Source organism: Malaclemys terrapin, chromosome 1 (assembly GCF_027887155.1).
Source record: "Malaclemys terrapin pileata isolate rMalTer1 chromosome 1, rMalTer1.hap1, whole genome shotgun sequence".
Lineage (NCBI taxonomy): Eukaryota > Metazoa > Chordata > Testudines > Emydidae > Malaclemys > Malaclemys terrapin.
The window spans coordinates 74407252-74424634 of NC_071505.1; the positions used below are offsets into that span (position 1 = coordinate 74407252).

At 40.2% G+C, this 17383-nt stretch overlaps 1 protein-coding gene across 1 annotated transcript in view; it reads left to right on the forward strand.

Moving 5' to 3' along the window:
• Positions 1–17383, forward strand: part of METTL25 (methyltransferase like 25) — a 98379-nt gene that overhangs the window by 57934 nt on the left and 23062 nt on the right. Inside the window, exons 6-7 of the mRNA XM_054027431.1 lie at positions 11877–11971; positions 15322–15351. Of these exons, the coding sequence (XP_053883406.1) occupies positions 11877–11971; positions 15322–15351 (125 nt within the window). The remainder of the gene's footprint in view (positions 1–11876; positions 11972–15321; positions 15352–17383) is intronic.

A 17383-nucleotide genomic window follows, 5' to 3' on the forward strand; every position in this document is an offset into this window, starting at 1 on the left:
GTTTTCCACCAACAACCTGTAGTTGTCTGCCTTGTTGTTTCCGAGAAAATTTATTGCCACTAACTGGAAGGCTTTCCATGCCGTCTTTTCCTTGCCATGCAGTGCATGGTCAAATGCATCATCTAGAAGAAGTTCACGAATCTGAGGACCAACAAAGACACCTTCCTTTATCTTAGCTTCACTTAACCTTGGAAATTTTCCACGGAGGTACTTGAAAGCTGCTTGCGTTTTGTCAATGGCCTTGACAAAGTTCTTCATCAGATCCAGCTTGATGTGTAAGGGTGGTAACAAAATCTTCCTTGATTCAACAAGTGGTGGATGCTGAACACTTTTCCTCCCAGGCTCCAATGACTGTCAGAGTGGCAAATCTTTCTTGATGTAGTGAGAATCTTTTGCACGACTATCCCATTCGCAGAGAAAACAGCAGTATGTTGTGTATCCAGTCTGCAGACCAAGCAAGAGAACAACAACCTTCCAATCGCCACAAAGCTGCCACTGATGTTGGTCATAGTTTATGCACCTCAAAAGTTGTTTCATGTTGTCAGAGGTTTCCTTCATATGGACTGCATGACCAACTGGAATTGATGGCAAAACATTGCCATTATGCAGTAAAACAGCTTTAAGATTCGTCTTCGATGAATCAATGAACAGTCTCCACTCATCTGGATCGTGAACGATGTTGAGGCTGCCATCACACCATCGATGTTGTTGCAGGCTACAAGATCACCTTCCATGAAGAATGGGACAAGATCCTTTTGACGGTCATGGAACATGGAAACCCTAACATCACCTGCCAGGAGATTCCACTGCTGTAGTCTGGAGCCCAACAGCTTTGCCTTACTCTTGGGTAGTTCCAAATCCCTGACAAGGTCATTCAGTTCACCTTGTGTTATGAGGTGTGGTTCAGAGGAGGAGGATGGGAGAAAATGTGGGTCCTGTGACATTGATGGTTCGGGACCAGAAGTTTCATCCTCTTCCTCTTCCTCGTCTGACTCACGTGAGAATAATTCTGGTGCATCAGGAACCGGCAGTCCTTCTCGGTGGGGTACTGGGCGTATAGCTGATGGAATGTTTGGATAATGCCCAGTCCACTTTTTCTTCTTTGACACACCTTTCCCAACTGGAGGCACCATGCAGAAGTAACAATTGCTGGTATGATCTGTTGGCACTCTCCAAATCATTGGCACTGCAAAAGGCATAGATTTCCTTTTCCTGTTCAACCACAGGCCAAGATTTGTTGCACAAGTGTTGCAGCATATGTGTGGGGCCCACCTCTTGTCCTGATCTCCAATTTTGCAGCCAAAATAAAGGTGATAGGCTTTCTTAACCGTAGTGGTTATACTGCGCTATTGTGATGGAAAAGTCACTTCACCACAAACATAGCAGAAGTTATCTGCACTGTTCACACAAGTACGAGGCATCTCTGCTCACTTTGGCTAAACAGAAATGTGTCTCTTTGCAAAATCAAACACTGACAAATAAGAGAGCACGACACTGTATGATTTCTAGAGCTGATATAGGGCAATTTGTTCAGCAGAGTGATGTAAGCTTCGTTATGATGCATCATCCATGACTTTTATAAATAACATGTTGCAATTCATATCATGTACGACGCAATACCAGCTTCAGTTTGCATCATTCATTGTTTTGCCTAAAAAGCAAGTACTGTTCAAACCTAGTCATAGATTTATTCATAGATCCAGTCAAAGATGTATTTTAGTCATTTCTGGTTTAAATTGAGATCCCTTCCCTTTATAACTCATTTATCCTCCGCCATTCCCAAGTCAAGGGTCGTATATACTGACCCAATAGCATATCTTGAAAACTAGAGCCAATCAACAATTTTAAGCATCATTTTCGTTCTCAGTGACCCAGAATTAGTAAAGTTTGACTACATTTATTTCAGAAGCATTTTGGCTGTAGAGCAGTGAATGTGCTCTCCATGTCCGCCCCAGCCCATGTCGTACTCCTGGTACACGAAGGAGTCTTAGTTTTGGCAATATTCATCTGGCAAACCCCGTCCTCCAATCCCCCCACACACCTCAAAAAGGGTGGAAAAGAAATACTTAGCTCCCACAAAAGGGTTTGAGTACTTATCCACTCATCCACCACTGGGATCATTGGTTGTGTCGGCGGCCAATGAGTGGGACAAACAGGGGCCCATCAGTTCTACCCCTAAGAATAAAGAGGTGAAGCGACTGGATTTGTTCAGTCGAAAGATTTATGTGAGGGCCAGCCTCTAGTTTCGGGTGGCGAACCATCAGGTCCTTCTGGGCCACTACAGTTTTAACTTGTGGGACTCTCGCCCCAAGTTGAAGGACTCCATGTCCCAGGAGGTGGCCCAGGAATTTGCGACCATGGTGAACAAAGGGACCACAGCGGCCCGGTCCTCCCTCCAGATGGCCTGGGACACGGCCGATTCAGCTGCCCAAGTGGTTGCCTTGGCAGTGGTCATGAGGCACAGTTCCTGGCTCCAAACCGCCAGCCTGTCCCAAGAAATACAGGCTTCCATCCAGGACATTCCGTTTGATGGGGTTGGCCTGTTCTCCAACCAAATGGATGCAGGTCTGCACAGCGTAAAGGACACGAAGGCGACCTTCCACTCCCTGGGGATACACACACCTCAGTCGTCCAGGCAGCCGTTCCAGTCTCCTCCGCCACCTAGGCAGAGGCAGTCTTGACAGGGGCCTACGAGGAAAAGGGACACTGGGTTCAACTGCCGCTGCCCTTCATCGTCCCGATCTCCTGTGCAGCCTGGCCCGGTGAAACACCAGGGGGGCCAGAAGCACTCATTTTGTGGGTGCACTTGGAGCAACAAATCAGCCAACTGTGCAGATTCATCCCACCCTTTCCTCGACCTCCTTTTCCTTTACCACTCGGCCTGGTCACGGGTTATCTCAAACCATTTGGTCCTGGACATAATGACGCGGGGCTACACCCTTCAATTTTTGGCTGCCCCTTTTCCCACTCACTCCTTTCCCCATCTCTCTTCAAGGACCCTTCTCATGAGCAGCTCCTCGTTCAGGAAGTTGAGAACCTTCTCAGTCTGGGGGGCCGTGGAGGAGGTTCCTTGGGATATGCAAGGAAGAGGATTCTATTCCTGCTATTTCCTAATCCCAAAGGCAAAAGAGGTGCTCGTACCCATCCTGGACCTGCAGGGCCTCAACAAGTCTCTCATGAAGTCGAAGTTCCTCATGGTATCATTGGCCTCCATCATCCCTTCTCTGGATCTGGGGGATTGGTACGCAGCTCTCGACTTAAAAGACGCTTACTTTCATGTCTCTATCTTCCTGGGGCAAAGATGTTTCCTGAGCTTTATAGTGGCAGGGCACCACTTCCAGTTTACAGTGCTGCCCTTTGGCCTGTTCTCAACCCCCCAGGGTATTCACAAATTGCATGGCGCTGGTAGGGGCATACCTGAGGCCTCGAGGGGTCCAGATCTTCCCATATCTCGACAATTGGCTCATCAAGGGCAAGTCTCATGAGCAGGTCCAGAGGAGCCTCCATCTGGTGCGCTCCACCTGCAGCGATCTGGGGTCTCCTAATAAACACAGAAAAATCCACTTTAATGCCAGTTCAATGCATAGAGTTCATCAGAGCAGTTCTCGACTCCATGAGAGCCAGGGCCTTCCTGCCAGAAGCAAGCTTTCAAGCCATGTCGGACTTGGTCGGCCACATACAGAACCAACCGCTCACCATGGCCCACACATGCCTGCGACTGTTGGGCCACATAGCTTCGTGCACCTACGTGGTAAGCCATGCCCGGCTTTGTCTGAGGCCCCTGCAAGTGTGGCTGGCCTCGGTCTACATTCCCAGCAGGCACCCCTTGTACCCTGTGGTCACGGTGCCGAGCCACATCCTCTCATCTCTGGAATGGTGGCAGGATACCAGGTCGGTGCTGCAGGGAGTCCCTTTTGCAACCTCCTTGCCCTTGCTCACCTTGGTCTCGGACGCGTCAGACCTGGGCTGGGGAGCCCATCTGGGCAAGCTCAACACCCAGGGCCATTGGCTGCAACATGACCTGGCCCTTCAGATCAATGTCAGGGAGCTCAGAGTAGTTTTCCGGGCATGCCAAGCTTTCTTCCCCCACCTGAAAGGCAAGGCAGTGCAGGTCCCGACGGACAATACTGCCGCAATGTACTACATCAACAGACAGGGCAGCTCCAGGTCTTCGGCTCTTTGTTGGGAAGCTCTCAGCTTCTGGGACTTTTGTATGTGGCATGCCATTCATTTGGTGGCCTTCCACCTGTCCGGAGCCAAGAACATCCTGGCGGATCATGTCAGCAGCATCTTCTCGTCTCACCTCATTCCTGTCCTCAGTCAAAGTTCACCTGGTGGCCATCTCGGCTTTCCATCCCATTTCACGGCAGGTCGGTCTTCGCCCATCCCATGACAGCTTGGTTCCTGAAAGGTCTGGAGCACATAGATAGTACCAAGAGGAATCGACAACACTAACTCTATTATAGCAAGCAGGGCCGGATCCAGGCACCAGCTTGCCAAACAGGTGCTTGTGGCAGCCACTCCGGAGAGGGGCGGCATGTCCAGCTATTCGGCGGCAATTCGGCGGACGGTCCCTCACTCCCGCTCAGAGCGAAGGGCCTCCCGCCGAATTGTCACCGCCACCGCAGATCGCGATCCCGGCTTTTTTTTTTTTTTTTTTTTTGCGCCGCTTGGGGCTGCAAAAACCCTGGAGCCAGCCCTGATAGCAAGACCAGTATAAAACAAGTGGCAAAAATGGAGAAAGAGAAATCCAATTTGAGATCAGATTTTTATTTTATTACTTTCAATGGCAATCTTGGTAAGAAAGCCAAGTTTAAAGTGTCAGTGTCACTTTAAAAGCTATTAAAATACTTCCAGACTATACAATCTCTGGGTTTAGTAATATTATAGTTATGTCAGTGCTAAATTAGAATGAGCTTTCTTTCTCTTCAAGTTATACTCATGCTGAAACACTTTAAGAGACTGATATTTCACAACACTTCAGTAACAAATTGCCTCAGCCAAGGTAAAGGTTAAAAATGATATAAATGACAGTTGTTTTCCTTTAGAGAGTATAATTTCTGAAACAAAATGCAATCCTGAGTAGAGTTGGCAGTTTGGTCTGTACATTAAAAGGTTATTTCTGCCTTCTGTTTGTCACATACTATATACAAACTGATGGACTCAGTCACTAGAAAATAAATCACAGTTCACCTCCATCCATTTTTAGTTATGTATGTATTGGAGTAGCTTAACGCCTTAAAAATAGGATGAGAAGAAAAAGGCCATCAGCAATTTGAATGAAACAAGTATCCTCTATGTTTATAGTACGTTGCATAGTGTAATAACTGATTTGTGTTGACTATCTGTCAGAGATCTGAAGAAAAATAATAGTGTTCCAAACCAGAATTTATAAATCATCTACATGTTATTGAAAACAGTAAAACAAAAAATCGGATTTGTACTCTTTAAAATAAACCATTGGTGATTTGGATAGTCATTGTCTTGCCACCCAGTATGAATTGTGTTTGCTATAGTGAGTAATATTTAGTGTTAAATAAATTAGAATGAGTCTGTAAGAAAAGTTTTGTAAAAAAAAAAATTGACTGTATTAGGGACTGTTTGCTTAGTAATAAACCATTCTGTTTCAGAAGTTGCAAAGGAAAACTTGTGAATATGTTTCTATGCATAACACTTGAGAATCACTGGGAACTAAAAAGAAAGAAAACATTTTAATAAATGCAAATGAGTCTTCAAAAACACTGGGTCAAGTAGGGTGACCAGATATCCTGATTTTATAGAGACAGTCCCGATATTTAGGGCCTTTTCTTATATAGAGGCCTATTACCCCCAACCCCTGTCCCGATTTTTCACACTTGCTGTCTGGTCACCCTAGGGTCAGGAAATAAACAAGAAACTATAATACACTGTGGAACTTTCTCGGCTAAAGGAATAAAATATAGTGGCCTTGATCCTTCACTGCTTTGCACCGTTTGGAGTCATTTATGCATGGTGCAAAGTTAATTTAAAATGTTACCAGACTAGAAGGGTGGTATTTTACACTCATTCTGCACAGTATAAAATTCTATACAAGGTATAGCATAGAACACAGAAGAGTGAGGCCCACTGTTTTCCTATACATTGATCCAAACAATACACTGACCTGGGTAAAATTGATGACATTAGTACCCATCCTCTTTTAACGTTTTTCTGTGGCCTATTCCACATATATGAATGGAATAACATTCCATAATAACATAATGGAAAAAAATCCTTTGCTCTTACATGCATTGTTAAATATTTTTTTTCTGTAAGCACCAAAAGAAGCAGTAAATAGAGTGTGTTTAATGTTCCACACCCTGGCCATGTGATATAAGTTGCACTATTTTCTATCCACACGTATTTGTTCTGGTTAGTTATACAACTCTTGTTTAGCCATGAAATGCTGACCAAACAAATCAGCGTGAGGGACCTATGCAGTGGAATGGAGGGTTTTGACAAGGGTGAGTGTGTAGCTCTTTTCCCCCATTACAACATGCTGAAAGAATTAAAACTTATTATGAGGGTGGGAGTAGTTGACAAAAATCCAAAAATATATATTTTTTCTGGATAATACTTCTTGCTTAATCGAATCATCAGTGACATTTTATATAAGTCCAACATCCACTTGCATCTTCCCTTTTCCCCACTGGGAACAGTGAAGTAAAGGAAAAGAATTCCATCAACTACAAATGAAGCTTACATAGAATATAAAATGGACATTCCAAATGTAAGTGCTAAGGTAGTTGCAATGCTACAAAAAATGTAGGCAGAGTAGTTGGAGTTAAAATCTCTCTGCAAAACCTTACAGAATAGTAGTTGAAAACAGATTGTCAGCCTCTAAAAGACCATAAAACCAGAATTACAAAATCAAGATCAGATAACAGTAAACACACAACCTTCATGAGAAAATTAATGCATTATGAAATAATCCAGATGCAATAATATTAAAGTACGTAACTAGTAGTTGGTTTCCCAGAAGAGATGGAAAGACATAATTCAACATACTTTGAACAAATTCATTCTTACAAAACTCTTAAAGACTTTTTTCCGTGTTCAGTTGATAATAGTTTTACCCCTTGTGGGTGGTAACTAGCTAGCCCATAGAAATAAACAGAATGGAGAATTAGCTAATTTAAATAATTGCTTTTAAAAAAGTACTCCATAAACACACCAATGTTACCTCCATTTTATCTGGATTTAGAAGTAGGACTTATGCTCTTTGGCTATAAGAAGGGGTTGTTTTCATCACAGTACATCAGAATGCTTTACTTGGCCTGACATTGTGCATTTTTGTATAATCAATGCCTTGATTTGTGTTGTTGGACCATTGATCTGGATGTTCGCTCATTTACATCTGATGTGTGTCTTTTGCTCATTGCACAGTCTGTAACACATGGAGAATAGTGACATGTATTTTGGAACCAGTCAAACATCCCTTAATTTTATTTGCTTAGGTCATGATTTACCAAATTGTTCTATTCGGTATTAGGCACATATGTAGGGACCATTACAATCAGTGGGACTTAAAGCATGTGCTCAGGTACCTTACAGAATTGGAGGCCCTGTGCTCATGTTGTGGGATGGCATGCTTAAGTTCTGTTATACCTCAATGAGCCCTTCCTCTGTATATTGAGTGTATATTAGAAATGCACAGTGGCTTATGAAGAGCCGATAAACCTCAATAGAATAGAATTGAGCCTGAATGTGAGACGTTAGCTCTTTTGACAGCAGCTCCTTTTGGTATGCTCTTTCTGGCTATTCCTTCTGCCACACATGTGCTGTGGGATCTCTGTAAATTGTTAGCCTACACGTCAGGATATATCTGCTTCATTAATAGTGAATAGAGTTACACTCCACTTCAGCTCTTATTCAGTGCTTCATCCCATTACCTAGAATTACTCACTTTGTGTGAAGTTATATAGAGAGGAGTTCTGCCTGATCAACATCCCTTAAATGAATTGTAAGACGTCTTCTTAGTTGCTTCATATACAATAGACTGGCTCTTTTACAATTATATGCTGTACAATGATTTGCTATACAATCTTTCGTAATGTATCCATAAAGTATTCCTGAATGTTTTCAGGGTTTGTATATCAATATTTATTGAACTTCCAATTCAGGATTCTGTTAGAGCGGTTTCTGAGATCCAAACTTATTTTTTCTTAGAGACCAGACATACTCATTCAAACTATAATTATCCTTGTTTTTAAAGGACATTTCACTGCAAAATAATTTAAAAGAAACCCAATATAACTTTTAAAATAACTGTAAACTTGACTTTTAAATCTGAATCAACTCAGTCTCCCTTCTACCTCCTGCAGTTTTGAGGTAAAAATAATGCTGGTTAGAGATCTCACCTGTGAGCAATCAGGTAATTAGACATTGTGTAATGTTAATAGTGCCTATAAATAATGGCAGGCACAGAAAGGGTGTCCAGGTTTTAAAAATGTGGCTCATAAAAATATATCCTTAATACAGGCTTATCTATCTGCTAAATTGTTTTAAACACCCACAGTATGCTTGGGAGTATACAGGACATGGGAGAAGATACTTAAAACCTGCCCCAAGGAGCTTACATTTTAAATACACTTGCAAAATAAATCTTATTGGGAGATCTAGAAGAAACCATAGTGGTTATACTGCGCTTTTGTGATGCAAAAGTCACTTCACCACAAACATAGCAGAAGTTATCTGCACTGTTCACACAAGTACGAGGCATCTCTGCTCACTTTGGCTAAACAGAAATGTGTCCCTTTGCAAAATCAAACACTGACAAATAAGAGAGCACGACACTGTATGATTTCTAGAGCTGATATAGGGCAATTTGTTCAACAGAGTGATGTAAGCTTCGTTATGATTGCATCATCCATGACTTCTAGGAATAACATGATGCAATTCATATCATGTATGACGCAATACCAGCTTCAGATTGCATCATTTATTGTTTTGCCTAAAAAGCAAGTACTGTCCAAACCCAGTCATAGATTTATTCATAGATCCAGTCAAAGATGTATTTTAGTCATTTCTGGTTTAAATTGAGATCCCTTCCCTTTATAACTCACTTATCCTCTGCCATTCCCAAGTTAAGGGTTGTATATACTGACCCAATAGCATATCTTGAAAACTAGAGCCAATCAACAATTTTAAGCATCATTTTCGTTCTCAGTGACCCAGAATTAGTAAAGTTTGACTACATTTATTTCAGAAGCATTTTGGCTGTAGAGCAGTGTTATAGATTCATATATTCCAAGGCTTGAAGGGACTATTGTGATAATCTAGTCTGACCTCCTGTATAACGTAGGACATAGAACTTCCCCAAAATGATTCTTAGAGCAGATCTTTCAGAAAAACATCCACCCCTGGTTTTAAAATTGTCAGTGATGAAGAATCCACCACAACTCACGGTAAATTGTTCCAGTGGTTAATTACTCTCAGTGTTTGAAAATGTACGCCTTATTTCCAGTCTGAATTTTAATTTACAGCTATTGGATTGTCTTCTACCATTCTCTGCTAGACTGAAGAGCCCATTATTAAATATTTGTTCCCCATACAAATACTTACAGACTGTAATCTATCACCTTTTAACTTTCTCTTTTTGTTTCTCTTTTGCTAAATAGATTGAGCTCCTTGAATCTACAATATGACAGGTTTTCTAATCCTTATATCATTCTGATTACTCTTCTCTGAACCGTTTCCAATTTATCCACATTCTTCTTGAATTATGGATGCCAGACCTGGACACTGTTTCAGCAGTGGTTGCACATGCCAAATACAGACATAAAATAACCTCTCTACTCCTCCTCAAGATTCCCCTGTTTATGCAGCCAAGGATTGCATTAGCCCTTTCAGCCACAACATCACACTGGAAGCTCATGTTCAGCTGATTATCCACCACAGTACTCAAATCTTGTTAAGTTTCTTTGGTTAAATGGCTTAACCGAAGCCACTCAGTCTGTTTTGTGACATAGCTGGGAGTGGAGCCTTGATCTCCTGATTCAGAGTTAGGTGCTTTAATCACTAGACCATGTTTCTTTAAAGCTAATTAGGATATTGGGTATAGTAACTAATTTTAAAGTTAATACATTCATAAAAATCACATCCTAATTTTACCTCCATATAAAATCACACATTTACAGTCCCCTTCACTTAAAATAAATCACAAAAAGCAGAATTGGGTGAGGATCGATGTGATACATTCTGCACTCAGTAGTGACAAAAATTCAGGGAAATATATGTCACAACATATTACACCTTTGCTGTTATTCTGAGATTAGGACCACTATGACTGGGACTGCGAACAAAGATTATGACTAGAGATCAGATAAATTACCTTAAAAATAACCCTACTATTCTCTCCCCTTTTATTGTACATAAGACTCCATTGGGTATATCTACACTCCAGTTACGAGGTGTCATTCCCAGCCCGAGTAAACAGACTAGTGCCAGCGCTGCTTGAGCTAGCATGCTAAAAATAGCTGTGTGAACATTGCAGCACCACTGGGGGCTCTGGCGAGCCACGAGTCTAAGCCTACCTACCTGAGCTGCCACCAGTGCCACAATGTCTACACTGCTATTTTTAGCATGCTAGCTCTGGCAGGGCTGGCACGAGTCTGTCTCCCCATGCTGGGAATCATACTTCCCAGATGCAATGTAGACATACCCTTGTAGGCCAAAGGCTTCTGTTGGTCTTTTTCCCCCAAACATCATCTTAATATTTTAGGGAGCTCCTCTTTTTCTTCTCCTGGTTGCCCTTCATTAGCCACATTCTCTAATTCTTAGAGCTTCCACTGTTAGTCCATTGGTCTGGGGTCTTTTTATCCTTTCTCAATTTTGGTCTCCTTTTTCTGTCTGCTAGCTCTTTGAAAAGAGTTCTGCATGAAAGTTTGTAACCCATTCTTTGAATGCATGTAACTTTTTATAAATCTGAAGACTTTTGTATTTCCACTGTCCTCTTTTTAACCTCTTCTGCTTGATTAATCTTAAAATATTTCAGAGCCATCTTTCTAAGTTGAAATGCCAAGATCCTATCCAACTTGTTTTCATTTTTAACAATTAAAATCACATTCAGAATGATTTAAACAGTCAACTGACATCAAAGTGTTTTTTAAAGAAAACCTAGCAGAATTTTTCATACACACAGGTAGTATTCATAATGTTGCCAGTTTAGCTGTCCCAGTGTTGCATTAGGATTAAGCATTAATTTAGGAGCATTGTTGTCTCTTGAAACATTAATGAGACTGAACCAAACTCAGTTGCAGTCTGTGATGTAAATGCCCTGGTGTTTTGAAGAAGCAGCAAGAGCATTTGCAGCTGGTCCTTTCTGGAAAACAAACATAATGGCTAACAACAAAACAGGCCATCAGCACTTTAGTAAACAAGCACACATTCTGTAATGACTTGCCAAAATACTGTTTAAAAATTGTTTACTGTAAAAGAAAAGCCCAGCAGTAAGTGACACATACATCCTGCTACATTGACGGGCTGCCCAGCTCAGCATCTTGGGGTGATTGTCAATGTGTTGGTTGCCAAAATTAATTACAAACACTTTTGTCATCTCTGAAGAAAGAAAGAAAGAAAGAAAGAAAGACTTTGCAGAGAATTCACTTGGTTAGGTCTTGGAAGAATAGTTTTGGAAAATGTGAAGATTTCAAAAATGGAGCCTAAAGCAAAAACATCTGTTGTTGAGAAAATATCTTTTTTCATAACACTAGTATGCTTTCTGTTATTGGATAGGAATAACAGTTACACAGTTCTGCTCCTATGCTCCAACTACTGTTTGTCTTTCTCAATAGATGATTTACTTTAAGAGAAGAACAATTTAATAAAGTAACACACTATTTTTCTCTCATCTGCAGATTGCTCTCCAGGATTGTGGGGGTTTCCCATGTGCCGGTATTTAAAGGAAGAGGGCTGGTGCTGTGGTCGCAATGCCAGAATGTCAGCATGCTTAGTATGGTTCTTTTTTCTTTTTCTTCTTTTTTTCCCTACTGAAAGTTTTATCCAGATGTTATAGAATTCATTGTTTTTGGCTTGTAATCCTAGAGCTATGACTTAAATACCAGACTCTACAGAATAACATCATTAATGTTGTATGCATGATAAATTATAGGTAAAAAAAATTGTATTAACCTTCCAACTTTGCACATTTTATATTTGCTGAGGACAGGAAACAATGAAGATAGACAAAAAATATTTTAAAAATGACCAAAAAGGCCACAATTTTGTTGAATTGAATTTAAACAAAGTAATCTTTCAGGGCAATAGGTCATGGCAGTGATTTAAAAGGGATAGTATTCCTTCTACCATCACTGACTTTCCCAAAAAGGTTCATTGTTCATAACACTCAATGTCCTAACTGTACAAGACCATAAACAGGCCTTTTTAACCCCAAAACCAGAGTAGGCCTACACACCTATATAAGCCTTTACACCGGGAAATCATCTAACATTGCACCAAGAGACAGAGTGCTCCTGTTCGCTCATTTTACATCAGCACAGGATGATGGACTGGTGCTTAATCTCAGGATAAGGGCATGACCCTAAGTCTTCAACTACTGTGGCATTAGGAAAACGCCACCTCTAGTCTCTGTTTATTTTTAATCCCTTTTCCAGGATGCACCACAACAGATGCTGTTAGCCTCAATTTCAGCTGCTCACTCACACAGATACCTGCCAAAAATCAACTCAGGCCCATATATCAAGGTTAAAGAGATCAGAGCTAACATTAGAGATCTTAAGACTGAAACATGTCAGGACAATTATACAGGATGTTTTCACCCTTAAATGTGACATCCTCAACAAACTGCATGAAACATTTCAAGTGCTTAAGGATATGGACCAAAATGTAAATTCTAGAACCTCCGTATGTTACCCTAAAACCCTTCACTAAGCCCTCCCCAAATGTTTTACCATCTTCTGTGGTCCCAGTAATATATCCATTATACCCTAGATCAATTGTCATATTGGCCCATTCCTTTCCTTATAGAATTTCCATTTCCCACTCTTTCTTAGGGCTTGTCTAAACTGAAAACACTACAGCGGCACAGCTGCGCCACTTCAGTGCTTCAGTGTAGACACTACCTATACCAATAGGAGGGATTCTCCCATTGGTGTAGGTAATCAATCTCTCCGAGAAGCAGTAGCTAGGTTGTTTACACAGGGACTTAGGTCGGCTTTACTCCGCTCAGGGGATGTGGATTTTTCACACCCCTGACTGATGTAGTTAAACGTACCTAATTTTCTAGTGTAGATTAGGCCTTATTAGTGAGAGACAAAGCTCAGGCTGCCTTTTGACGAGGATAGAATGATCTATTTCAGAGGCAAACAACCAGCTGGAGATGCCTGTGGCCACACAGAGCAATTATTATTTTTTTGCACCCAGTGCACTTATCTTACCAGAAAAAAGATCAGCATGTTTCCCTTTCCAAACTTTCTCCTTTAAATTATTGGAAAGGTGGATACCAAGAAGTTCTCCTCTGCCCATAGGTGCTATTACTGTGCCAGAGACTCTCTCAAGAACATGCGTGATGAGGGCTTGTCATTTCATCCCATAGGCCAAGGGGATAGGCAGACAGAGCAGTGCAGTTAGAACACTATTCCCTCTGTAGGGAGTGACCCAGCTAGGGTTCCCTGGGAGCTTGCAGTGCACTAATAACTATTCCATCGTTGTTACTTGCATGGCAATTCCCATTTGCTGAACTACAGAAGACCAAAGGCACCATAGGGACTGGTTTAGAGTCCTGCCTGAGAACTCATATCCACATCCAGAGCACTCATTGGTCTGTGCCAGCATGCTAAACAGCTGGCTTTAACTGAGCTGTGCCTCAGCATCACTTGATTCTATTTTGGCATATTTGCATGAAGAGTGGCCTCTCTCTGGCTAATGTTGGTCATCGGTATTCACTAGCACGCTGTGTGTAATAGTGAATTACAGGAGTAGCCAACAGTATCTTACCAGGGGAATCATGCAGCAGCAGGAAAATTTCCAGCTTGGACAGTAGTAACACTGCCCTCCTTTCTAGCTGGGGTTCTCATTCACCTCTGATGGTGACACAGAGACTTGTGGGCTGTGGAGAGCTGCTGCTCTGCAGCTGGAAGAGAGACATCTGGAGTAGGGCAGAGGTCAGCAGTGACCACAGGGCATACCTGCAATAGCCAATTATTCATTGGAAGTAAAGAAGGGAAGTAGCTTTTATGTAGTGTAAATCGCACCTGCTACTCTATAAAAGGTAGGGGAAGGGAGAACTGCAGCTACTTGGAGTGCAGCTGAAGGGAAGTCCTGGGTGCAGGTTGACAGGATAGGTGAGCTCTGGGACAAGGGAGTGGAGTGGGAAATAGAGAGAGGAGCTATGCTGGAGATTTGGGGTATAGGGATGGTATGAGGAGTATGCTGTGCGGTATTTATTTATTTATTATATTGTGGCAGTGCCACAGAATGTGTTCACTGCATATTTATCTTTGGTTGCACAGAGAATTTTACTCTTCGGTTGTAATTCCTATAAGTACTATATCTTTCCAACTGTAGAAAAATCTTCCACCCAATTCATATATTTTCTTAATTCTTTGTCACCTTAGATCATAAAAATCAAATACTCTCAAATCATCAGGATTCATGGGCTGAAAAATCTATTTTAAAGGATCTACATGACATTTTAAACTGCAGTCTCTCTAAAGTTTTTATTTTGTTTAACTTTAAGTACTGGAAGTGGAAAATGAACATTTGTGTAGTTGCTAGAGATTTTAAAAGATATTTTAATGTATTGTGCATTAAATTAAAAGATTATTTAAACTATACATTATAATAACTAAAGTGAGCTGTTTTTATGCTTATACTTGTATAGAAATATAGCCAAGAAAAAATAAATTTATTTTTTACTTAGTGCTCTCAAAAATTGAAGAGGAGATATATATATATCCCAGGACATGCAATGATAACGGAATGTATATATATATTTACATCATTGCTATATATATATCCTCAAAAATTGAAGAGGATGGATATATATATCCATCATATATATATCCATCCTCTTCAATTTTTGAGAGCACATATATGTAGCAATGATGACGGAATATATATATACATTCCGTTATCATTGCATGTCCTATAAATAAACCCTAAATAACAGAAGTGAACTGATTAACAACCTCTAATGGTTTTAACACTCTTAAGTGTACAAGCTCATGTTATATCACATAATTAATCTTGTAAAATGTCATTTCCACCAGGCTTTATACAATGTGATTATAAAATGCCCTGATAAAGAATAAACATAGAAGTTTAATTTCTTCACTTTTAAAGGCTTTGGAACGAGTTGCGGTCAGCCAAGTGGTAAGTAATGTTGTTTATTTTAACCCTTCTAATGACAAAACTGTTTTCTCTTTTTGAATACTTTTAATGCATGACCTTCTCCTGAACTTGTGACTTACTGGGTTCTAAAACACTACAATTAACAGAATATAAATCAAAGTCAGAATGATATCATGTTTCAGCACCACAGAATTGCATTTTTATTGCCTTGTCTGCACGTAGTGATGCTAAAGTATCTATTTTCTTCAGACAATTAAGAGTCAGCTAACATATATTTTAGAGAAAGTACAATTTTAATATAGTTTTTTGAAAATACCTTATTTTAATAGTAAGCTATTTTATGCTTAATTATGCTGGTTAATATTCTTCGCTAAATCCAAAAGCGCTTCTTTAAAAAATTAAAGTATAAAATTACCTTTCCAAACTCTGGGTGCTTTCTTATACGGACTGATCCAACAGAGGCTCCTGGCCCAGTGCAGATCATCTTTAGAGGATTCACTGACCCCTTTATTCTGAAGAACCACAGTGTTTTGGGGTCTAGCAACATGGTCACTAGGAGTAAGGGATTAGTTCAGGCTCTTCCCAACTCATTAAATTTTGGTAATTTCTGCAGAGATTTCCAACCATAATGTCACTTGTGTTGTTTTTGAGGCAAAAACATGTCCACAAGGAAATAATATGAAACTGCAAAAATATTGTTCATAAAATACTATGGGGAACCATGGAAAAAGTTATTTTTCAAATTTTTATTAAAATTTATTTTAATAAAGGAGGAGGAGCGGAACTTTAGGTACATCTAACTTTTAAAACAAGTTGAACAGTAGTAAACTAATTTCTGTTATTGAAACAAAAATGACAGTGTAAGATAGTCCCGTGTATTTTGAGAATATTTTATAATTTATATAGCAAGTCAATTATAAAAGCTCCTAATACTATGTAAAAGGCCTTGAACACGCAACTTTTAATTAAGTTAACAAACAGTTACTGACATACCTGGCTCTCTGGGATCGCATTCCATGGTTAAAATTCGGTTAGTAACTAGAGAAATTTAACAGTGTTTTGCCCCACCAGAAGCCTAATCTGGTACTTGGTTGTGTTCCTGAATGTGGTACAGCACACTGCAGACAAAACTCCTAAACCATGTAGGCCAGTCCTCTTATCCTCCTAGCACATACTGTTGGGTCCAAATTTTCTCAGAAAGCAGATACAAGCTCAGCACAGGAGCATGATTGGTGTGGATCATACGTGCTAGCCTGAGACCTCCAAAAGCCTGAGATCAAATTAACATAATATTTTAAATTGCATACTCATAAGCTGTTTGAAAATTGAAATGCGAAGACCAGGATGAGCATGAATGTTTAGTAGTTTTTTTCACTGAAAAATATTTATTTGTAACTGCATTTTTATTTGACTATAATTTATGGACAGATATTGAATAACATAAAACCAGAAACTATGTAATATTTTTCACTATAGTATAAGTAATCTACCATCATGTAACCACAAATACAAAAGGCAAATCCCAGATATCTTCCTAATCTTGCAGGGTAGTGACCAGTAACTTTTTCACTTAGTACTACTGTTGTAGGAGATAGGAAGGTACTGTGATTGAGAATTTCTGTATGATTTATTGCAGCGGCTTGCTTCTGGCGGGAATATCACACTTGTCTCTCATTTTTTAAATCCCTGTCTAAATTCTGTTCTCTGAGTACTTTAAATCATGATTGTGTAGTTTATCATTTTTTTGTGTATGCACACTAACTGTACAAGTATTTAATAGACTAGATTTACAGGCCAACTTATCCCCATTGTAAGCCCATTGACTGCAGAGGGTTTACACAGGAGATGCATTTGGCACTACATTTTTAACTGACAAGCATTAACTTTTCTTAAGTAAACACATCTTTCATACCTAAAGGTATGAAGTTTTAAATGCACTTCACTGTTTTTATAAGCGCAGTACTTTCTGCATGGATATCAGTGTTTCAGGGAACTAAGATAAAGCTATAAATAAGAAAATGTTATGACACAGGTAGTATGTTTTCCTTTTGCC